Here is a 24665-nt window from a genome sequence, read left to right on the forward strand (position 1 = left end):
AGCTTCCTGTAACTTGGACAAACCCTTTGATTGTGATTGTGCCGTTTGAGCCGAAGAGTCTCGTAAGCTCTTTTAGTTTGTTGCTTTGGTATCGTGGCGACTGGTGCAAAAGCAAAATGTAATAATCCAGTTCACACTGAATACAATATGCAAATAATAATATAATACAACAAATATGCCTGTTAACATTAATAGTGCAAGCTTCCTGGTTGCATGCAAACCTAACTTTCGATCTGCGGTGACCTCTATGACCTCTGAATCTCAGAGTGGTTGGTAACAGTTGTGACTCTGAATCAGCCTGTGGGTTATGGTGTCCTGAGGTTTTGTATAACTGTGTGGGTTTTGTTTTGGCGAGCCTGAATAAGACATAAAGATGAGGAAAAAAAGAGTAGGTGTTTGTTGTTCTTATGTAATTTTCCTATTCCCTCTGCTTGGTGCGTTTCTGTGTGTCATCAGTCGTCAGTGCGCAGGGCCTCCAGGCCAAAGACAGGACGGGCTCCAGTGACCCCTATGTCACGATCCAAGTGGGGAAGACCAAGAAGAGGACAAAGACCATCTACGGCAACCTGAATCCAGTCTGGGAGGAGAAGTTCAGCTTGTAAGTTCAGTTTGTGTCGTCTTGCATCAATTTAATTACCAAAATTAAAAGTGATTATGCTGATTGGAGGCTTTGGGAATGCTTTATAATTTATGGACAGTATTGTATTTTCATCTCCAGTTCCAACTAAGTGCCTCAATTGGTTTGCAGTTTATATATAAAATCATATTATTAACACAAACATTTTTAATCATCAAGTTGAGGCCAAACTTAATCTCTAAACACAAAATTGTGTAAAATAATATATATATATATTTACCTTTAAATGCAAAGTTAAATGCAAATATTTCAAATAAATATAGTATATTAAATGTCTATAAAAATAAATTGCTAATGAAGTAATGGTACTCATTACAAGTACCGGTATAAGGAAGCTATACACCAGTGCATTTGCGAATGTCAGTCTGTTGTTCATACACAGTACGGGTCTGGTCAAAACTAAGTTGAATATATCTAGAAATGTATTTTAATACTACATTTAAAACTAGATTTCAACATATTATTCAGACTTTATATTGAAGTATAACAGCAGTTATATGTCGATCATACGTGTAAAAACATTTTCCCCGGCTCTCCGCTCTTACAAATCGTATTAAATACATGTTAAATTGCTACAGGTATGCATACCCTCCACTTTAACTTCCACATTTGATAAAACAACACCCCACTCTCCTGCCCACTAGCGAGTGCCACAACTCATCAGACCGCATCAAGCTGCGGGTTTGGGACGAAGATGATGATATCAAGTCCCGAGTGAAGCAGCGTCTGAAGAGGGAGTCGGACGACTTCTTGGGTCAGAGCATAATCGAGGTCCGAACTCTGAGCGGAGAGATGGACGTCTGGTACAACCTGGGTATGTAAGCAGATGGGAGACATGGTGTGTTTGTGTGTGTGTGTGTGAGGTAGATGAGTGCACTGTGAGTTTTTCAATTAGTGTGACTCATAATGACGTCAGAGTAATGGTCTTACCTCACAGCAAGAAGGTCCTGGGTTCAAACCCACCTGGGACTTTCTTGTGTGGAGTTTATGTGTTCCTCTGTGTCTGTCATGCAGTTTAGCTGAATTGGTGGCTCTGAATTGTTTATATGCATGAATGTGAGTGTGACGGATTATTTGTCTTTAATGTCCCCCTGTGATGGTGACTTGTCCAGGGTGTACCCAGTCCCCCCACCCAGTATCTGGTGGGGTCGGCTCCAGCCCCCCCTTGTGACCCATAACAGGATCAGCCTGTTAATAAAATGATTGTATGTGTGTTCCATTTACATATATTGTCTCCATATACAGAGAAGAGGACAGACAAGTCTGCGGTTTCCGGCGCCATTCGTCTTCAGATCAGTGTTGAGATTGAGGGAGAAGAAAAGGTGGCACCCTACCACATCCAGTACACGTGTCTTCATGAGGTAACGCGCACTCAGACATGCACCTGCAAAAACAAGCTGCAGGATTAAGGGCAATGTCTCGGAGTAGCTGGATTCATCCTCGCACTAAATTGACTCGCGATAGGCCCAACAGGATGCAGACAAGTTCATTTTAGGAGAAAAGTATTTGTTTGTCCATATCATAATCGAGACTGGAGATGTGTGAGATGGCCTGAGCTAGAAGGGGGCAGAGGGCAGTGGGCTGTGAGTGCAGGAGAGATGGAGGAGATGTGGTAGGTGTAGATCAGTTGCTACATGTGCTGAGATTGCAGCCGATGAATGACGATCCTGGAGAACAAAGAGACAGCAGGGAACACAAGGAGAAATGCAAACTATTTTGGTCTTGATCTGTGTGGAACACGGACACACAAAACAAATCAGAGCGGCTGGAGATCCAGGGTGGATGTACTGCAGGTAATCGGTAATATTGGGAGGACGAAGGCAGCGGCAAGCATTGACCTCAGCTGCAGACGAGCAGGCCACAGCCATGCAACACACAGGCATGGAGATATAAATATAAAATATAATGCTGGTAATAAAGGTGTTCTCAAATCTTAGAATTCTGTTCAACCTCGATTATTTTTCAACACCTTATGAGGCGGCACATCTGTATTCCGTGACAAAGACTTCTGGTTATTTGCTTCTTTCAGCACAGCTGATGGTTCTCCATTCAACTGTTTCCTTTGCAGAACATCTTCCACTTCTCCACCGACGTAGAGGGAGGTGGAGCGGTGAAGATCCCAGTGGCTCAGGGCGACGATGCATGGAAAGTGTATTTTGATGAGCTGCAGCAGGACATTGTGGACGAGTTTGCCATGCGTTATGGCATCGAGTCCATATACCAGGCCATGACGTAAGCGCACTGTTCAAATATTTGTGCGTGTATTTTCTACGGGCTCGCCATTTGAATTCATCCAGCAGGCAGTGAGTTCAGCCATCTTTGTGCGTCTGATGGTAAATCAAATCAGGAACTAATTTAAATGAGTGCGTTTGAGGACAGTCTTTACAGCCGAGTGTGTCGATGGGATGAGCGGTAGGCAGGTTCATCGTAAACTATAAATAGTATCTAAATTAGTTTATCTCTTATAATGAGAAAAGATGTCCTGTCACTGCAGAGATCTCCAGGTTGTGTGATTGGTTGACTGTATGCAGAAGCCCCCCCACACACACACACACACACACACACTGACACCCTTTGTTTTAATTGCATTAATAACGTTATAACTTGACCTTAGAGGGAGTGAGACGGTCTCTGTGTTTGAATGACGGTGTTAAGAAGCACCCTCATACTGACGGGCCCTGAAGTGAAGTCAGAAGTTGTCGAGACGTGTCCCAGTGGAAATGGGGATACAAGCCAATCCGTAACGGAGCCAAATGAAAATGGTGATTGAAATATATATTGATGCTCTGCGGCCATTATAGGAGAGCCGTACTGAGAGCTACGTTTTGGCTCCCTGCTACAATAACAGCTTTACGAAGCCTGTCATAATTGGCCACATCAAACTTGTCTCTGTCTTAATTTGTCTTTAAGTTTATCTCCACTTATTGTTGGCTTCTTTCCAACTTATCCGCCTTTCTTCTCCTTTCTCCAAAAATGCTCTCCCCCCACCCATCCAATACAACGTCTTTCCCCCCCTGCTCCTCTGATCTTTTGTTTTCTGGCCTCTATATAACGTCTTAATATCTACTTTCTTCTGTCTCCACCTGTCCTATGCTTCTTTCCTTCCTCTTCATCCCTAACGCTTTGTTCTTTCGTGCCTCACTGCATCTAAACGTTCGATCTCTCTCCCATCTTGCTCTTCACCCTTGATCCTTACTTTACTCTGTCTCTCCTCTTTTCCTGCCCTCCACAGCCATTTCTCCTGCCTGTCCTCTAAGTACATGCTGTCAGGGGTGCCGGCAGTGATGAGCACCCTGCTGGCCAACATCAATGCCTTCTACGCCCACCCCATCGCCTCCACCAACGTCTCTGCTCCGGCCAGATTTGCAGCATCTAACTTTGGTGTAAGTGACCATTAGACAGATTAAAATAAGCACATAAAAATGTTCTATAAAATATTTTCTTTAAACTTCCATGGACAAGAATTGAGTACTTTTATAAAAGGTCTTGACATCTTCATCGCCTTGTAATTAGCAGTTAATATTTTGGACATAGTATTCATATTTAAAAGTCTTCTCAGATATCTCAGTGCACTGCATTAATTTCACACAGAAAAACATTTCAACAGTAGTTTACATGTAGGTGCCAAATATTGATTAAAGTATAAATCCCATTTGTTTGTTTAATTAAATGTTTCTCAGTTCATTTTTTCAAGATAAGCTACTAAATAACTTCTGATAATAATGAGTAGTAATGTATTTGCAATATCAAGCAATCAATCAAAACAACATCCCGTCGTATTGATTGCACCATAATTACAGGTCAAAACAAGGCAGAGAGACATGATTGGTTCCCAGATGCATGACGACGTGACGCTATAGAGGACAATATCTCTTTGATTCAGGATTTTACCTAAAGCTTGTACTTCCTGTAGTGAAGCTGGTTTAGTGACTATTCAATGAGCTTCCAGTATGAAACTGGTTAATCAGATCATTGTCTTTTAAATGCACAAAACACACAGTATGACACAAACATCAAAAGTCATTGAGAAGCGTTACTGACATAAGTCTTTTACAGCCAACACTGTGTGGATTAACTATGAAGTTACAGTTTGACCTGCAGCAAGCGTCCTCCCACTGAAGACTCAGACTATCCGGAAGGCTTTGTGAATAGTGGCCTGTACATCGTCTGTAGGTGGAGTTCCTGTATGCTGCTAATAAGCTTCCTTGTTAAAAGGTAATGTCTCCCACTGTGGGATCTCTGAAATGGTTCTGAACCTTAAACATGAGCTCAAATTCATCCCAGAGGCCCCCACGGAGCATGGGGACAATGACAGCTGGAGGTCGATCTTAATAGCTCCTGGGATCTTTGCCAATCGTACTGAGCTCGACTCTCTTAGTGGCTACGCTCAGACTCTGGTGATATACGAGTGACCGCTGGCGGCAGGATTTGCTTTGATGGTCGGGGGTTGCAAACAGACCTGCTCTCACCGTTTTTACAACTATGTAATCTGCAGGATGGGTGGACAGATACATGTGTGTTATTAGTTCTATGTGGGTATCTGAGTATTCATTAGATGTAGTTAATATATACAGCCGGTCCTCACTTAACGATATGCTCTATCAGGCAAAATGTCTTCTGGATCTGGTCCAGTGATCAGTAAATCAGTGGTTTGAATCTCAGCTTTCACCACGTGTTGAAGTGTCCTTGGGCAAGCCTAGTTCCATCTTTAAAACCTGAGCAATCAGATCCAGTTGAAGTCGCCATTACTGAAAGTGTGCTGTTTGTGAATAACTTCTAAACTAATAATGATATCAATGTAAATCCAATTGCTAAAGTTCTGTTTTCATGTGTAAGGAATCTAAATGAGATAAAATAAATGTAGGGTCATTATTTTTGGTGTAAATCACAATATACGGAGACGGGTGCCCGGCAGAGGTCTGCGCTCTCCGAGGGCATTTCTAGTTCTAAAGTGCATTTGTGCTGAACTCCTCCCAGCGGGAGCCGTAACACCGAGTTTAGTTGTTTCAAACTGAAACGGGAAGTAGGTGCTACTTTGTGGCATTTCAGGAAAAAAAATCAGTTCTCCAAAAGACCAAAAACACTGGTTTATGTTGGCGTTGACATAATTCTTATTCTTATTGAGTTTCCTGCTTCAGATGAAAGCCGAGGAAATACTGATGTCTGTATAAACAAATCAATTCATGAAAATGTCAAGTCAACTCTTGTTTCTCTCCCATGTTTCCTGTCAGGGACTCCCGTCATCTGTCACATAAAAAGCTAAATGCAGTGTAAGATTCTTATCATGTGAGCTGAATCAACAATAAATCTCAGCTGAATTGAATCTTGTTGTGTCTCGCATGTCACTGTACTGCAGGCAGGCAGTCATGGTTTTGGGTGGATCTTAAATTCAACTAAATATATTACTGCTGTTATTAATAAGAGTAATAAAGAGTGGATTGATTCATCAACGCTATTAATATAGTTGCAATTGCATTACTGTACATATGTTGGAAATATACAATGGAAAAACTGCATAGAGTCAGTAGTTTTTCTTTTTCGTGGTCTGCATTTTTGTTATTTTCTGGACAAAAACACAGCAGGTAGCAGCGAGGGTATTTTTACCCTCTGCTTGGCCACAGGTGAGTTATGTCTTTCTGTTTCTTTTTATTTATTGGACCATTGTTTTGTTTTTAGCGGGGGGGGGGGGTCTGTGTCTGGCTGCTATGATGTCCAGTCAAAATGTTGCATGCATTACTTCTTTCCTTCTTTTCCTGTGTGTCTTTTGTACAACCTTATTCTTCCTGTTGCTATGGCAATGAGGTGATTTTCCAATTTGTAAAACTTCCCTTCATTCTTTCCTCCCCTCCCTGTCCTTTGCCTCGTCCTGTAAAAGGACGAGGCATATGAATCTCTTCTCAGAACCGTGACGTCAGCAGACAGTTTGGATGACACTGTCTGGTGTCGTGCTGTGTGGGTCTGTGCTGTGTGTGTTTGTGCGTACGCCTACAGACTGGATGTGAACAGCCAGTAGCAAAAGCATCATCATTCACTTCTTAGTTGTTTTTACCACAAATTACTTTCTCGGGGAATTCTTTTGGAGATAGTTTTGTGTGCTTTAATGCCTATTATCTTTTATTGCTGAGATGGCACGGGTGAAGCTGCTGTGAATTTAGACCCGCTTAACTTTTCTCCAAAGAAAGTTCAGCAATAGCAAAGAGTTACTTAAGTGTTTGTTGTTCATGAGTGATGGTTTATCTTTAGCGGTTCGTTATTTAAAGAATCTACAGCGGAGCAGATTTTGTATTGAATTTAGAGTCATTAAGATCATTTATGTTTGTGAAGACTGTAAAAGGCAGCAGTAGGTGATGAAGCAGCCAAGTACAATTGTGCCTTTAAATAAGTCATCACAAAGGCTCAGTTTAACTTATGTGAGTAGAGTTTGGAACATTACGAGACCCTAAAAACATGAATATCATGAAGGTTTATTATAAAAAATAAAGATTAGCAGCCTCATCTGTTGGCGCTAGAGTTACTTTGGCAAATAGTCTCTTAAGTTTCTTAACTCAGGACTCATATAGCTGGAGCGCTGTATTTCTGCTTTCTCTTTCACAGCTGATGTTTTAATATTTCTGCCTCCATGGGGATACCCAATTAAACACCCACAAAACAAGCGCTGAAAAAGAGTCTTTCAAGAGTTAAATAGAATCTGGCCGTTTTCTACTGGTCTTCCCTCCAGTTAAAACTGGTCTTTCATGTTTTCATCCAAAGATAAAAACAAAGGGAAGCCCTGTTCCAATAATAGCAAACTTAGTGTTGTGTAACCGTCACTGACCACTTTTCCAGAAAAAAAAGAAAAAAAAACTTTTTAACTGTTATGCAAGTTGCCCCAATTTTAAATTGATCCGTGTACTTGCCAACAACATGAATTGGTATCTGATACAATGCTTTTTCCACTCAGTGACATTTGCCAGTATTCAGCAAGGCTAGATTTAATGAAGCCCTGCTTCTCTCTCTTTGTCTGTCGGACACAGACACTTTTTACGTTGTGAGTTTATCAGCCTTGTCGTGATCGTCATCATGCCAGAGTATACTTTCTCTCTTTTCTATCTCTCTTTTCTTTGTGCTTTCTTGGCACAATTTGTAAATCTATTTTAGTTGCCAAACTAGATGAAGGGGTGTAGTGGATAATTTTCAAAAAGGTATGCAACGGGGATACCGCTGCTGGCTCTGGATCAGGATCTCTTCAGTTCCTGCCTGTTTGTCTCCATGTCCTAAAGCAAGTTGTGCCTAATGAGAAGAAACTTCCGATGACTGTGCGAGTCAGTACTGAATGTAACATACAGTATCATGAAAAGTTACATTTTTGTGCTGGCTGGTTGTTGCTCACATTTGTCTTATTAATGGAGGACGCCATGGTCGTGACCTCGGGTTGGGCTGGTTGAGTTTTTAACCTTTCCAAGCGAACAACGCTCCCCGTCATGCATTCGCACATTTTTCTTTTCTTTTCTGAATTTGTGTTTTTCTCAATTCCAATGCATCATTAATGTTGCACAATGCTTACACATCCATGCTGATTAATGAATCTGTCATAGCTGCTATTCAGAAACTCAGTAGAAACAGGGTTGGTGTATCAACTCCAACTGCACACAAACACAATTTGCTCCCAAATCAAAATGAATGCTGAGGTGGAGTCCTGTCTATCCTTGAGGTACAGAGTACATCTCAATCATTTTGTGTCAAAACAAAATACAACAGTGACACAAGGATGTAAATCACCCGTACAGTTATGTTTGAACCCTGCATCCTATTAAAGACATTAATTAAAGCATCCCTTCATTGTGCTGCTATTTAAAAAAAAAAGGGAGTAAGTGAAGTGTTTCATTTAAAGACAGAGTCATACATCTAATGCAAATGCACTCCTGTAGCTTTAATGGATTCAAATTGCCGTTTTAATGAATACAAATGGAATATGGTTCTCACACACACTGCAGATTTGTGTCTTGTCCATTGTCTAAAGAGTTTATAAAAAACAAAATCTCTTTTTTGTTTCCAACAGAGAGATCGTTTTGTCAAGCACCTGGATCAGCTACACAACTCCCTGCGTATCGACCTCTCGATGTACAGAGTGAGTGTCTGCTCTTAGCCACGGTTAATCTATAATGATTCCAATGGGATCAATAACTTCTGTCCATCAGAGACGTGCAAGTGTCTCCCCATTTACTCACCAAAAAGGTTTTTGTGTGTAGGCGTCAAATCGAAATCCTCGCTATCTCACCAGACAAAGATTTCACCATCATCTGCTTTTGTTGTTTGATTTCTTTGTTTCTTACCAAAATGCTCTTGAGAATACTCAATTATCAGCTACTCAAATGTTGTAAATGTTTATTTTCTAAAGTTTTGTCTGGCTTCATTGTCGGTTACACTTGTATGTGTACTTTCAAATTCACTAGGACTGTTTTAAATCAGTAACCAGTGAGCTAGGCAACAATTTAAATACCGTAGTCCAAGAACAAAGCAAAAATAACCACTAAAATTGGCATTCAAAAAACGCTGATCGTTTTTGTCTTTGCATTCAGAACAACTTCCCGGCCAGCAGCAAGGCTCGCCTCCACGATCTCAAGTCAACAGTGGATCTCCTGACAAGCATCACTTTCTTCAGGATGAAGGCCAGTCAAACGTTATACCCATTTACTTTAAGGGGGCGGGCGGTATGGAGGCAAATGTGAGTTTTGAAGTGTATCTGTTATTTCAGAGCCTATCATTGGCTGAATTATATAAATTCTGAATTTGTTTGTTTCACAAGTAGATTTATGATGAAGTAAAATTTCATCAAAAAGGCAAATAGACTTCGAGGGGTCTTTTACTTATCCAGCTCAATAAATATCACTGTTGTCACTCACTCTCTCACACACACACACACACACACATACATGTATGAATAGAATAGAAAGCCTTTATTGTCTTTGCATAGTGGCTACGAAAAGAGATTAGGAGCGCTGCTCCGTCCGGTGCGTAGTACAACATACAGTTCAATAATAACAGAAAATGCAGGTAATTGTACTTAATGCAGGTTGAGCAGCAGTCCTGCAGGATTGATTACAGCCTCTGACTCTCAGAGTGAGCTTGTGCCGCTTCCATCTTCCTTTTGGCCTCAATCGCTCAAATATTTCTGTTTATATCACTTCTATTGATGTATTTATGATGACCTACTTAAACATTGGGATTATTTACATCTCCTGAATATTGCATGAAAACCATATAGCTTAAATCTTAAGGATATGTTTGCCAGCTTTATGTTTTGACTTCTTATTACTCTGATGTTTTGACCTTCAGATTTTAAATTATCAGTTGAAATCTTGTATGACAAACTCGGAATTATCCGGTGATCACATCTTAATTTATAAATCCATCTAACACGAGGATAAATGTTCTTACAATATCACATCTGATGTTTCATGTATGAACTTAATGCAGGTCTTGGAGCTGCAGAGTCCTCCCAGGGCTGCTAACGTGGTGCGGGACTGTGTCAAAGCTTGTCTGAACTCCACCTATGAGTACATCTTCAACAACTGTCTGGAGCTCTTTAACCACCAGTTCCAGCCAGTGAGTCGAGAAGCATCGACGTGCCTAATTCACCTAAATAGCACGTTTTCTTGGTGGACCGAAGCCGGAGAAAACTCATGCGGACACGGGGAGAACATACAAACTCCTCACAGACAGGATGAAGAACTGTATCACATAAACATGTTGCCAGAATACTTTAATAAATAAAATCCTCTCTGTGCAGTGGATGAATAATATTGTGATTATTTAATTCAAATCTTCCTTTGAAACAGATGTTCTTTTGCTATTTACTTCTCAACAGTGTTTATTTTTGTAATTTCTGGATGTCTGATTTTCCTCCACAAATGTAAGAAATATCACGTCTAGTGACGAAATCCTCACATATTTTCTTCTTCGGGTTCCTTTCACCTTGCAGCCTGAGCCCGAGAAGAAGAAGGAGGAAAAAGTGGAAGGAGAAGAGGATGATGATGACGATGAGAAGGAAGAGGAGAAAAAGAAAGAGGAGAGCCAGCCGGAGGAGCAGGGTCCTAGTATTCAGAATCTGGACTTCTGGCCTAAGCTTATCACGCTCATTGTTTCCATCATTGAGGAGGACAAGAACTCCTACACGCCCACCATTAACCAGTCAGTAGTGATTTTTGACTTTGCTTGTCTGTCAGCTTTTATTTCACTTGACGTTTTGTAATTATTATTCCTTGTCATTTTGTGACATCTTATGTCTAGGAAACAATTTGCAATGACACAAATCCATTAAAAAATGTCCAAACAATGTTAAAAGAATATCTGTAACATCATCCTGATTCTTGGATGAGTCCAAATTTAATCTGAAATCCTTTTGGGGGTTTTCCGTTGAGGTATTCTTAGAAAGAAAGAAATAGAGAACTGCAAATTTCCAGGTGAAATCTGAGATAGAAAAAGATAAAATATGTTTTTTCAGGTTTTGTTTTCACCATGAGACAATAATAACGCCTAAATTATTATAAATGCATATGTACTTTGATTTCCTGAACGTATAATACTACATATACTATTATGAAGTGGGATGGTCTGTGAAAACCCAAAGCTAGTTTGTGTACACATCTAATGTCTCGTGTGTTGTCCCACTATCAGGAACGAAAGACATCTGTAAACAAATGCAGATTCTAAACCGCCAGCCGATTCACCAGTCATTTCTTGCCAGTCTTCTCCTGACCCCTGACCTCTTTTACTTGTTCAGGTTTCCTCAGGAACTCAATGTGGGTAAAGTCAGCGCTGAGGTCATGTGGGTGCTGTTTGCACAGGACATGAAATACGCCCTGGAGGGTAAGACTGTATGTCTCTGCGCGCAGTAAATATGCGAGAGAGAAAGACCAATTTAGAAAGTCTCGCAAATTCTGTTTTGTCATCAACTCTCTTCTTTTTGCCATCATCTCTTCTAGTTTTGCATAGAATTGAGCACTATCGCAGGAACAACGGTGAGGTCATGGACAAACAAAATGTAGTGAGGCAGTGCACTATTAATAAGTGTTTTCATAATTATGGTGTTTTAAAGTAAAGAAATAAAAGTCATGTGCTACGGTAAGGGTGAGATTGAGGCTTGTCTGCCTCATCCTATAGCATCCAGAAACGGGTTCTAGAGTCACATAGACTGTGATAATCTCCGAGTCTTTGTTATTTGCAGTGAGAACGTCTGTAGTGAGTCATCGTTCCCTCAGCCTTTTTTTCACCTGTTTTTTTTCTGTCTCTAACATTTCCGTTCTTTCTCTAAAGATATTCTTATTTTGCTTTTTACTTTATCAGACTTCTTCTTCCCAGTATTCTCCAAACTCTCATTGCTTTATTTTGTACTTCTGTTACCATCTCAGCTCCCTCCACATTTCGCATTCGCAAAGTTGATTTCTATGCTGGTAAGACAGTGTGTGTGTGTGTGTGTGTCTGTGTGTTTGCGTCTAAAATGATGAGTGATTTTAGGTTTGTAAACTCAAGATCCAAAAGAACAATTTTGTTGAGCTTTTTTAATGAGAAGACTTCAGTCACCTTGTTTACTTTTTAATAGGATTCTGAAAATACACCCCAATCATCTTTAATGATCTATCAACCCATTCATCATTTAGTGTCGATCATATATCTGAATATCCTCCATCACACTCAGTCATTTTAGAACTTGAGTGCTAGCAGAAAAGTGAAACATCTTACTACTGTGTTGTAAATTGTTGTGTTACTGCTAGGGTGCATTATTTGGCAAATTCAAGAAATGTTTAATCTGTTTACTACATTTTATTTCATTTATAATTTAATCGCTGGATGGCTCTTTATTTTTATACTTCATTTAACAATAATGAACTACTCCTCTGTGGAAAATCAGCCCACGACCTCTGGTAAAATATGATTGCTGGGTAACTTATCAACCAGCAAAGTCTTCTTGACATACGACATGGTGGTGTGTGTTCATGTTTGTGTGTCTCTGTGTGTGTTTTTACAGAACATGAGAAACATAAGCTGTGTAAAACTGCTGACTACATGAACCTACACTTCAAGGTCAAGTGGCTTTACAACGAGTATGTTCAGGACCTTCCCGGCTTCTCAGACACTGTGCCTGAGTACCCAGCGTAAGACCAACACGTGGCACTTCTTCCTCCTTATGTCTCCCCTCTTCTCCAACACCCTTATTTCAGTCATTATTTCTGCTTGTCCAGGTGGTTCCTCCAGTTTGTCCTGGCCTGGCTGGCTGAGAACGAGGAGGTGTCGATGGAGTTCATGCATGGTGCCCTGGAGAGAGACAAGCGAGAAGGGGTGAGTCCAATAAACAATAATTAGCAGGGCCTTCTGATTATTCTATGACGCTCTACTCAGTAGCAGCTGTCCTTCATTATCCGCGTGTTTATAGCTCATAGATTGTCTTGTCTTTTAATTAAACAAACAGGGTTGTTGTTTTTTCCCCCTGAAAGAATGCAATACAACAGAGTGATGTGCTTTTTTCATCTTGTGCGAATGTTCAGCATCCTGTGGTTACTAGGCAACACATCACAGCTGATGTTTTGTGGCGTGCTGTCAAACTGCACCAAGTTAATGCCCCAGTGGTTTTCTTTAAAATTGTTCAGATGATATGAAAAGAAAGAGACATTTAGCTTTTTTACATTTTTGCTAAATTAAATCTTTTCATAACTGCTGTTTTATCTTGCTTGTGTTTCTTGTTAGATCTGCTCCTCAGTTAGCTGATATACACTGTAAAAATGAAAACTTAAAGTGGGCTTGTTAACATGTAGCACCTGTCAGGTCTGGACTCTGGACTAATGAGTGCAACATCAGCCTTGTAGGATAATTGATCTTAGATTGCTTCTTTATCAAATTTCAGATATGATGAGTATTCAGACTGCAAATAGTGAATCTACTCTCTTTTTATTTGCAAAGTTTAATAAATAGATTTTGTTTCCTGATTAAAAACTGTTCTGAGTCTTGTGGACTATTGATTATCAGTGTGCAAGGAGTGTTACAGGCTGTTGTGTTGACTTTGAACATTTGCAACTCCATCCGCTCCTCCGGTTGGAAGTAAATTTAGCATATTTATATATATGAAATGTCTTATTTCCTATCGAGAAAGAGACATTCCCTTCCCAGACTTTTAATTAGTGCAGATGGTGCTTTTCTAAGCTACTATGACATGTAAATCACAGGAAAACGGTGTCAGTGCTAGCAATTAACACGTCTGAACGTTACATCTAACTGTGTCTTTTACACTTCCTTCCTGATTTATTTTTACACAAACTGCTTCATTACAAAGAACAACCAAACTCAAAGTAGCAGCCACTTCCTGACAATTTGTTTCTACATCCAGAAATGGAGATATTGATGATATCGTGGAAACCGAATGAACGACAGCTTCCCCGTTGTGACCCTTTCTTCCTTTTTCTCATTCAATGCTCTTTCATTTATTTATAATGAAGGCTTTTTCAAAACATTCATAGGGTAATGAGCTGCTTGGCGGAGGTTTGCTCGCTCCGAGTGCTTTTATAGTTATGGATGCGTTCAAACCTGCAAATCCCTACTGACGTGCAAACATCATTGACAAGTATTTTCCTCAAATATGGTGTTTTTATTTACTTTGTGGCCTACCTATATTGATGAAATGGCAGGGTTCACTTGGGAAATATGTTAACTGCCACAAGCCACCACACCAACCCTCGGGGAACTGTTTTCATTTGCGTTTGAGCCATGCAGCTGATGAAGGGCCATGCAGCTGCTCAATAAGCCGTCTTTTTCCACAACATGATTATCATTTCAAGCGATTGATAATGACTGGAATGGGCAGAGCCCCTTGAAACATCCAGAGTAATCACAGAACAGCTCTAATAAAGAAGAGGAGAGGAAGTATGAGTCAGTGTGGAGGAGCACTTATTGAAAATGAGTAAAGATGTTCAATGTCCTCTTCCATTCTTCTGCCTACAGTTCCAGCAGACATCTGAACACGCCCTGTTCTCCAGCTCGGTGGTGGACATCTTCACTCAGCTCAACCAGAGCTTTGAGATCATCAGGAAGTTGGACTGCCCCGACCCCACCGTGGTGGGTCAGTATAACCGGCGCTTTGCCAAGGTGAGACACGAACATGAACACACACAGACATCCATCATAAACAAAATACTGTTGAAAGGTCACATCACACAATTTGAGACATTGATATCCCTCCTTTAATCTATGCGTTAGTTTTCTTTAATTTGGCTGCATCAGGTATATACTCCCGTCTTTCCCATCTCAAATTGTAAAGTGGAGACGACCAAATATTTTATTTTGCACTCCATAAGCACACTGGAGGCACTTTCTTAGTTCAAAAACAGTTCCACAGGTTCCCAGTTCACACCACAGGTTCAGCCTATCTGACATTTTTAGGTTATTAAAGTGAACATTTTCAAGAAGTCCAGATATTGTTTGAGAGTCTCATAAAGCAACGTCCTGCAGTTCATTACTTCCTGCATCAAACAGATGTTGCCGTCTACCTTGTATCTGCAGCAGAGATAGACCCACTGCATGCAGGGACCTCATAAAACAGCAAGAGGGTATTCTGTCAGTTTTTCATAATCCTTCCCTGTGCGGTTTTAAATCAATCAATTAAGAGTTTCTTGATGCAGCACTTTTGAATTTTGTGTTCCTCTGAGATTTAGATCGATGTGTTTCAGGTATTTGATAACAAAATATAGAGTGAGTTCAGTGAACTTTGAGGTTTATATATATATATTTAAACTCAGTTGCTCTTAGGCAGTCATTAAACCTAATTCACCGTTCTCTGCAGAAAGACGTGTTAGTTTGTGTTTGTGTCTTTGATGTCATGCTTCAATCAATACTGGACCCATGACACAAAGAATGGCTAATGTAAGCCACCGCTCCATGCTGCCCATTACTCCGTCCTCTTGACTCCCTTTCATTTTCTTCCACTTAATCTCTTACTCTACCTTTTCATCTCCCTGTCTTAGCTCGTGTTTGTTTTTCATCTACTGTCCTGCCGTCTACTTAACTACTGCCCTCTTCATCCTGTGTTTTCTGAATCCCCAGATATTCCTCCATCTAGATTGCTTGTCTACCTCTCTCAAAATCTTGCCTGTTTTCTGACTTTCATGCCCCCCCCCCCCCCCCCCCTTCTCTTCTTCCTTCAGGCCAGAACATTCACAGCTCATTTAGTGTAGTGTGAGAAAACTGCAAAGACAGAGACACCGGCTAATGAGGGTAAAGGGGGACACGGAGTCATACACCTAGAGGAAAATCTACTGAGTAAAGGAAGCTGCTGTTTAATGCACGAGTATAACAAGGCCGTCCGGCTGACTCAGCCAAAAGTTAGGAAATCTGACACAGTGAGCATCAGACCCTGTATAGGAAGAGTTTAGTTGTTTAGGCTGATGAATGAACTTGTTGAATTATTTAATACCCTGCAGAGGTTTTATTGTAAACAAACATGGCTCCATCAAAAGGCACTGTACCATAATCTGACTGATTTCTTACTCCAGTATATCCATAACTATGCAGTAAATATTTTTTTATTGGGACAGTGCTTCCCTGTGCAGCACACTGTGTCAGTAGAGCTGGCAGGTCTTCATATCCCTTTCATTTTATAGGGACACTAAACTCAGCAGCTACAGTCGGTCCCCTCAGCGACGGTAGCTTGATGATGATTTGTGGTTATCTTCGTCTATTTGAATGTGATCTTCAACGCAAGCTTTTCAGCTTCAAGACTTGTCGGCCGTCAGTCACAAAGACTCTCACAACCTTCCTCAGGTTTAACTGCTGCAGACAAGGAAGAACGATGTCAACACCTCTCACTCCATAACCCCCCTGGGCCACACCTGCGATATCTCCCACCAGATTCAGAGCATTACCCAATCACAATCGGTTTTATTTTACAATCTGTTCTGTAAGTGCGTAAAAGCTTAACTTTACCCAGATGTAGCTGTGTGCAGCAGCTGAAGTCACAAAGCTGCGGTAAATCGTTTTGTCTGTTGATGGGTATGTCGATCCTCCTGATTCATTCCATGCTACACACTCGAGCCGCATGATGCATGCCATGCTATGTGGTTAGTTAACAATTGCTTTTCTGTTGATAAAGTTTTTTTTTGTAAAAACTCAACTTTCAACTCAAATTAAGCAAGTCATAAGAATAAACATTGAAGTCAGCAGAGTTTCCTTGCTAAACAACACACTTGAAATTACTGAAATAAATAAAATAATATTAATAACAATTGCCAGATTTTTTAAAATTAATTGTAATTTTCTTATGAAGACTTAAAAAAAGACTTGAGACAGACTCAAAGAAATGTAGCAGCAGTAGCGTATTTATTCTTGACTCGTCTCTGGACGAACAGAGATTCTGTTATTTTATTCTGTCTTATTCGGAGTGTTGATTTTACACTACAATCAATCATTCGAGTTACATAATTGATGTAACAAACCCTCAGTTCACCATCTTCACGTCTAACAATCTGCAGCTCCTTCAGCAGAAACACAGATTTTCACAAACTGAATATTTCAGACTGTAGGAGTAAGCACTTTATATTCTTTCATTCAGAGGTTACTTGTGTGAATCTGTTCCTCTTGGATGTTGTTTTGTTTCGACAGACAATCACCAAAGTGTTGCTGCAGTACTGTGCCCTGCTGGCCAAGAGCTTCCCCTCCTATTGTGATAAGGAAAAGATAGTGAGTGCTTCCTCTTCACTCTGCTCATCTCTGATTTAGAGAGACGCTTTGAAATCTAGTGCAGTCTCTGTATGCCAGATTAATATTGTATTTGCTGCTGTCCTGTTATTTGACTCTTTAACATCCATCTCTGTTGTCTCTTTGCTTCTTCTTCGACCATTATTTCCCCTTGACCATTGTCCTGACCTCTTTATTCCATTCCTGCTCTTGTATTTTCATTACATTTGACTTTCCTGATTTTCTGTTCTTGAATTGACTTTATATCTCTGCCCTTTCCTTGACTTACGTCCATCTGCTCCCTCGCCCACCTTCCTCCAGCCTTGTGTGCTGATGAACAACATCCAGCAGATGAGGGTCTTGTTAGAAAAGATGTTTGAGTCCATGGGAGCTAAACAGGTGAGTAACAACACATGTGCGCACATACATAACACCCAACATGGAGCCACGGTTTCTAATAGTTTGCACTCAGAGTTGAGCTTTTCCATGCCAGTGTGCTGGTACTGGTCTCACTGAAAAGGTTCAAAATGGTGAAATAAAAACACGTTTGGCTTTTAAAGTGCACGGCTGAAAGCAGCTTGCTTTCTTTGTAATATAATTTTTTCCACTTGGTTGTCATATTTGTGGATGGAACTGGCTTCAGTTGTTGTTTTTTTATGCGACTGGGTCATGCTCAGATAGAACTCTTCACTCTTCATGCATAAATGGCAACAGAACATCAAACAAGGCCACTTGTTTTATATTTTCATGGTTGTTAGTATTGTTGTTGTGTCTAAACAGATAACCTGTTTGGCTCCACCCACCATTCTTCATGGAATTATTACATACATATGTTTTTGTTTTTTTTTGTATTGAAATCAGATAATTATACTGTGGTTTAAAGGATTCAGGTATTTTTTATTTTTTGCATGAGAAATGAAAATGAGTGGGTGTGTTCCTTTCGACAGCTTGCTGCTGAAGAGGAGAGGGTATGTTGAGGTTCCCCTCGCTCCCCTTTTCCCTGTTGCCCCCCGAGAACACAAACATTCATAGTAAACATGTTCATTAAACCCACTATTCCCTCTTATAAAGCGCCTTTTCACTCCAGTAGTGTGTTTTATGTTGATCCCAATTTACCCACAAATAATAGATCCACTGTTATCTTTAAATTAAAAACAAATTGAAAAACCTCTGTGCTTTCTGCTACTGTGCTGATTCCTATCAAAAGCTTGAGAATGAAGAGGAACCTGAGGAGTTTGATGAAGAGGTGGGTCAGCAACCTCAAACCTCACATGTTGGTTTGAATACAATGACCGTCATTGTTTTATACACACAGGAAGCACATGGCTGCTTTCTGCTTTGACTCCATTCTAGCTGCTACCTGTGATTTTCCTGCAATCCAAGTGGACCTTTTAGCAGTATTCATTATATTATATGGATTACAACATTGCAAAATGCATTTTCATTATTTGGATTAAAAAAACAAGGCTGTTGAATGTCATACTTGGTCCTTTGTTATCGCACAAAAACTGGCATCCACAGCCAATGTTCCTCTCCTGTTGATCCAGAACATGTTCAGATTAAAGTTATATCCAAAGTAGAATGTGGCATTAAAATGAGTCGAGATCCAATCTCATTTTCTGTTTCTTCCATTTTTTTAATGATTTGTTTTTACTTTCTCATCATCTCCATCAGGCCATCAGTGATGATGAAGGGGAGGATGACATGGTGGGTAGGCTGCAACAGCAGAAGCATCAAGATCGCATTAATAACTGTTAAATGACCTTGCTTTTATATTTTAAAACAATCGCTGTTCATTTGGGGGTGTTGTGTCAAACTTAATGTTTGCAGTCAGAGGAGTCCAAGGTGAGAGGAGCTCTAGGTCATTCCCACCAACATCTCAATCAGTCATTCCTTTTTTTCTAAACATGTTTGCCTGATTTTCTTGTCTTTTGTTTTTTTGACCATTTCATCACCAGTCTGGTTGTTCAGACTCGGATGGATATGAGGTAAGACAAACTTATGAGACAATGAACAATTTAGGTTCAGATCCTTTAAATCCATGATTTAAAGGAGCCACAGCTCTATTTACTGTGATTTTGGACCTTTATAAGTATTTATCTTAATATTTGGAGTTAAATTAAGGAGTTTTGTCAACTTTGATGATGATGAATATATTTATTAGATAGAATGTTAGAGTACAAGTACAGTCACACAGTAGCATGTATTACAGTACAAATAAAGTCAAACATCCTGTCTAAGAGGAGCATTTCAAAAAAGCCCTTGCGGTCTTGTTTCCGTTGAAAGTCCTTAGTACATAAATCATCGACAATTAACAATACAAAATTTAACAAATTTAACTTTGACATTATTGTTTCAGTAAATTTGGAATGTGACTGGTAATCAGTGCTGATTGACACTAGACGTTGCCAGTTGGCCATTGATTATCTTTGTGTGGTCAGAGGTTACAGAACATGTTTCTGTTACAGGCACTTTGATTTTAAGTGTGTAAATTCAGAATTGGCACGGACTTGAATAATCAAAGTTTTTATAGTTTGTACTATCTAAATTTGAATAATTTAATATTGTAATTTTTGTTTTCATGTTGCGTACAGATATAATAAAAACATAAACAAATGATAATATACTAAACTGTAGATGTAATGATCAAAATATCACAACAATTTTAGGTTCATCTTTTGCATTATGTGACTGGAGGTTTAAAGCATTGGTCTTACATTCTTCACGTTAGAAGTGACCTCTGATCATAAACTTCTCATCATGCCAGGAGAACATTTGAAAAAGCATTTTGAGTCAAGTCGAGTTGAATGAGTTTTGCTTATTATTTATTGCCTGTTACTCCTTTGAATTTCCCATCTGCACGCCCCCCCAAACAGAGATGCAAGGCTCTGGTACCACATGCCAGCAATGTTCCTAACACTTTTACAGCCGCGTGCTACACAGCCTCCAGTGAGGGCTGAATAGACTTGACAGTGGGTTCCCAGATAATTGAAGTTGCATTTAGTCGTCATTAAATGGCATCTTCATATGGCTTGGTTTGTCAGTTTACTGTTAGGGGGTCAGAGAAGATGCGGCAGAAGCGGTATAAGTAAAAACAACAATTAAAAATCTACAATCAGTCGTGCTCCTAAATTGGTTTTTCATTTGCTTGTAGATTGTAATGCAAACGAGACAGAGGTCTGTTTCAGAGACAGAGCTGTTTATGAAGGGGGAAAGACTCAGTGTCTTGTATGGAAACAGCTATTTTTGCACAAACCCAATTGCTAATTCTCCTTGCCTTTCCCGTCCCGTCCTCTCCCGTCCTGAATTACCCGGTTTGTTCTTAGGATGACAACAAGGACAAGGAGAAAAAGGTCAGTTGTTCCACCATCAGTGACAGTTTGTGTTGTTCTAGACATCAGGCCTTTTTGTGCAGTCACGACTTCAGGCTCTATTTCTGGACTGTTCTTGTTTTTCTTAGACATATTTGTCTTAGACAGACGAATATTAAACAGCAAAGTTCTCTGTGACTCTCCATGACTTTATGTTGCCTTACAAATAAAAGTCTGCACATTGCCACTCAGCGTGATCACACTTTAAGACGCAAATCCTAATGAGTCGCGTTAATTTGATTACAAGTCACAACAAAAGTTCATTTAAAGAGCTGAACTTCTGATATTCTCATATCTTTTTTTGCACCATGTTCTCTCGAACCTTTGCCTGTTGCGGCTTTAGTCACTGGTTTGAAGAATATTTTTGTGGCTGATTTATCACATCAGCCTCGCACTGCTTTCTTCCCAGGGGTCTGTCACTCTGTCTCTTAGCTTGCATCATTAAAGTGATATTTCAGGGAGGTTCAAGGTGTCACATAGAAATGTGGTTAAACTAGCAAACAAAATAGCATAAATGATATTCCATTCCAAGCAGGAGTAAAATCTCTGAAAATGTAAATCCATAGGAAATAGGTGCTGTGTTTTGTTTTGATGTTGTACTTAAAGCAGTTGTTGACTGTTTACTCCGGAGGTCTTCAGGCTAGATGACAGTCAGGAGGAGTAAGAGAAGGCTTGCTTCGAGGTTCCTCTAGCATTTCTAGACCTGCTCTCCTTCAATGTTGTCCCGTTCGCTTGGCTATACTCGTGTTTTTGCGTCTTTGCTGGTACCATATATATGCTTTTTCCTGTCATCACAAAGGCCAATGTGTTATGTCTTCCCACCTTCTATCTTTTTTTTGTCTCTTATTATTCAAAAGCACGATCGAGAAAAGGTAGGCCATCAGTCAAGCATACTTTTACACCTTAAGCATGAAAGATTTATTTGCTTTTACTTTATTTCCTATCAATGATTTGATTTGTTCTTTTTCTTTCCTGTCTCCCAATCTTCATATTTCAGTCCAAGAAAGAGAAGGTGTGTTTGCATCCAAGCCATGTGTGTTCAAACTAGAATGCTGCAGTGAAGAAATGAACGCTTCACATCTTCACTTTAAAATGCTCACTCATTTTAAAGAGTAGTGATGAACTTACAGAGAAGTTTCACCTCAAGCTATAATTTCCGCTCATTATTTGGTTGTCTCAGCCGCAGCTTTATGGTTTCGCCTCCCGACTTTTATGATCTTGTTTTCATCAGAAGGCATTTCTCTCCAACCAAAAAAGGTCTCAGAGCCGACTGTGCCGCCGACGGCAGACAGACACAATTAGAGACGAGTTGCTAAACACAACGGAGCATTTAAAACCAGACAGGAGAAAGCAGCAGCTGGTTTGCTCCCTCCTCAGGGTGGCAGTTAAAAAACACCCTACTGTGATGCTGTTCAAAAAAAATGGACGAGGAAAAATACTGGTCCGAAATAATCCGAAGTCACGGCGACATAGTGCTACAGTGAGGAATGGACAGATATCCACCCATCCATTTTCTTGTAGATCAGACGATCGTCTAATCTACAGCCGCTTGTCCAGGTCTGCTGGATACAATCCCAGCTTGCTATCGGCGAGAGGCGGGCTACACCTCGGATGCGTCGCCAGCGCATCACAGGGACACACAGAGACAGACAACCACTCACTCACACACTGACGCACTACGGACAATTTAGAGTATTCAATTCACCTAAATTCAAGAAGGGCGACCGGAGGGTGTGTTCCAACTACAGGGGGGGGGGGGGGGGGCACGCTCCTCTTCCTTCTGGGGAAAGTCTATTCGAAAGCTGAACGAATGTTGAAGCGACTTACTGGTGAATCTACGTTCCTACTCTCACCTTTGGCCATGAGCTCTGGGTCATGACCAAAAGGACAAGATCCCGGACACAAGCGGTCGGAATAAGTTTCCTCCGCAGGGTGGGTGGGGGCACCCTTAGAGACAGCTCAGTCACCAGGGAGGAACTCGGAGTCGAGCTGCTGCTCCTCCACTTCGAGGGGGGGTTTGATGAGGTGGCTGGAGCACCCATGTCAGATGCGTCCTAGCCGCCTCCCTAGGGAGGTTTTCCGTGCGTGTCCCGCTGGGAGGATGCCTCGGGGAAGACCTAGAACTTGCTGGAGAGACTATGGGTGCGTTCCCACTGCGCAGTTTGCTCCCTTTTAAACTGACCAGAGTTCCTTTCCTTGGATAATCCGCTCCGTTTGGGCCAGTGGGAACGCACCCTATGTCTCTCGGCTGGCCTGGGAACACCTCAGGAACCCCCCCTCCCCCCGGAAGAGCTGGAGGTGTCTGGGAGAGGGAAGTTTGGAAATCCTTGTTGAGTGTTGTCTCCCATCCCTCCCTCGCTATACATAAATGGGTTTTGGCTTTCTATTGAAATGTTTCCTGTCTTCTTTTGTCCCAAGGTTCCTAGAGCACACATGATCCTTCCCTCTTTAAAATCACCAAAATCCTTCACAGCATTGTGTGACTTCTCTTTTTGCTTTTGTGTCCTCTTTCATTTCTTCTCTCAGACTGAAGCCATAGCTGTCACAAAGAAGGTACAGTTGGACGGTATAGAGAAGAGAGACTAGAAAAGCACTTATTACTTAAAGGGCACTTCTAATTAAGAAGGGAGGAGCGTGTGTACTGGCAGGCTTTAGTGTGTGTCCTTTTTTGTCTTGTCACATTGTTGGCATTCTCCTACAAAGTCTTGAAACAGAGAAATGTATATTCTCCACAAAGCTCATATGAAAATTATCTACACGTACTGATGGAGCAATGTTCTAAGTTCTTAGTATCATTTAAGTGTTAGCTTGGAAACGAGTTATTGGACACAGACTCTGGAGGCTTTAAGGTTTGACAAATACGCAACATACAAATTATAAACCTGTTGAAATGCACTTTCATCAACTCCAACACTGATGTATTGGCATATTATGTTGTGTATTTCACGTGGATATCGAAGTTATCATTTAACTAGAAAAACATTCAGAGCGCAGACCTCCACCAATCAGCTCATTCCCCTCCTAATTGGATTTACACCGTCCACACGGTGATCTGGATCATCATCTAAATGTTCTAAATTATTCTTGGCATCTTTATACACAAACCACGAAAAGTAAATGTGAATCAGAGTCAATGTGTATTTTTAACTGATTTTTGAATCTGTAAATTGAGTTTTAACGTTAAAACTTTATATCTTTTTTTCCTGCCAAATCTTTAGCCAAAAGGCAAGGTCAAAAATCAGGGGAAGGTTCAGAACCGAGACTACGGACGGCTATGACGTGCGTAAATAAGGCTGGACCGTGACCGTGAGGTTCACGGACTGGCAGAGGGAGGAATAAGAAGGCAGGGTGACGAAGGGAATGAGGAACAGGTGTGACAATCAGAGCAGGTGTGACAACGAGAGGGAAAGAGGTCAGAGACAGAACACAGGAAATAATGCAACACATAAAGGCAGGGCAAGGAAGCATAAAATAATACGAGAATAAAAACACAAACATGACAAAGACTTTAGGAGCAATTCTGCCTCCTTGTCGGTCCACATGAATGAGCCTGGCGCCATGTTTCATGTTTTGCGAAAGTGACAACGAGAGACAGAGCATTCTGATTTGATAGGATTTGGGGAACTACCGCCGCCACGTGGTTTGGCATGCTTATGAATGTGTTTAACAACATACTTATGTGGTTAGGAGTGGATGGAGTTTTTTTTTTTTTAATGAGGTTGTGTGGATTTTTTTATTATTATTATTCTCATTGGAGGGGGAAGGGTATTCGGGTTTTTAAAAACCCCGGCTACATGTGCGTTAGACCAAGACCCATCTTCAGATTTTTTTTCATCAAGATCCATCTGGTGCTGCTAACAGACAGACAAACAAACAAACTGACAAACATTGTCAAAAACATAACCTTACTTCTGCTGCTTTGTATAGTTTTACTGGGAAACAAACATGATTGCAAATTC

The 24665-nt window shown here is 40.6% G+C and overlaps 1 protein-coding gene across 1 annotated transcript in view; it reads left to right on the forward strand.

Moving 5' to 3' along the window:
* The window catches only part of LOC137913563 (protein unc-13 homolog B-like), a 92185-nt gene that overhangs the window by 59264 nt on the left and 8256 nt on the right, over positions 1–24665 (forward strand). The window contains exons 18-32 of the mRNA XM_068757206.1: positions 457–598; positions 1282–1451; positions 1883–1998; positions 2706–2869; positions 3870–4020; positions 8676–8744; positions 9196–9285; positions 10094–10234; positions 10680–10807; positions 11400–11485; positions 12645–12771; positions 12859–12955; positions 14609–14752; positions 17261–17338; positions 17657–17734. Coding sequence (XP_068613307.1) covers positions 457–598; positions 1282–1451; positions 1883–1998; positions 2706–2869; positions 3870–4020; positions 8676–8744; positions 9196–9285; positions 10094–10234; positions 10680–10807; positions 11400–11485; positions 12645–12771; positions 12859–12955; positions 14609–14752; positions 17261–17338; positions 17657–17734 — 1781 coding nt within the window. The remainder of the gene's footprint in view (positions 1–456; positions 599–1281; positions 1452–1882; positions 1999–2705; positions 2870–3869; positions 4021–8675; positions 8745–9195; positions 9286–10093; positions 10235–10679; positions 10808–11399; positions 11486–12644; positions 12772–12858; positions 12956–14608; positions 14753–17260; positions 17339–17656; positions 17735–24665) is intronic.

The sequence above is a fragment of the Brachionichthys hirsutus genome, unplaced genomic scaffold (genome assembly GCF_040956055.1).
Source record: "Brachionichthys hirsutus isolate HB-005 unplaced genomic scaffold, CSIRO-AGI_Bhir_v1 contig_718, whole genome shotgun sequence".
NCBI lineage: Eukaryota > Metazoa > Chordata > Actinopteri > Lophiiformes > Brachionichthyidae > Brachionichthys > Brachionichthys hirsutus.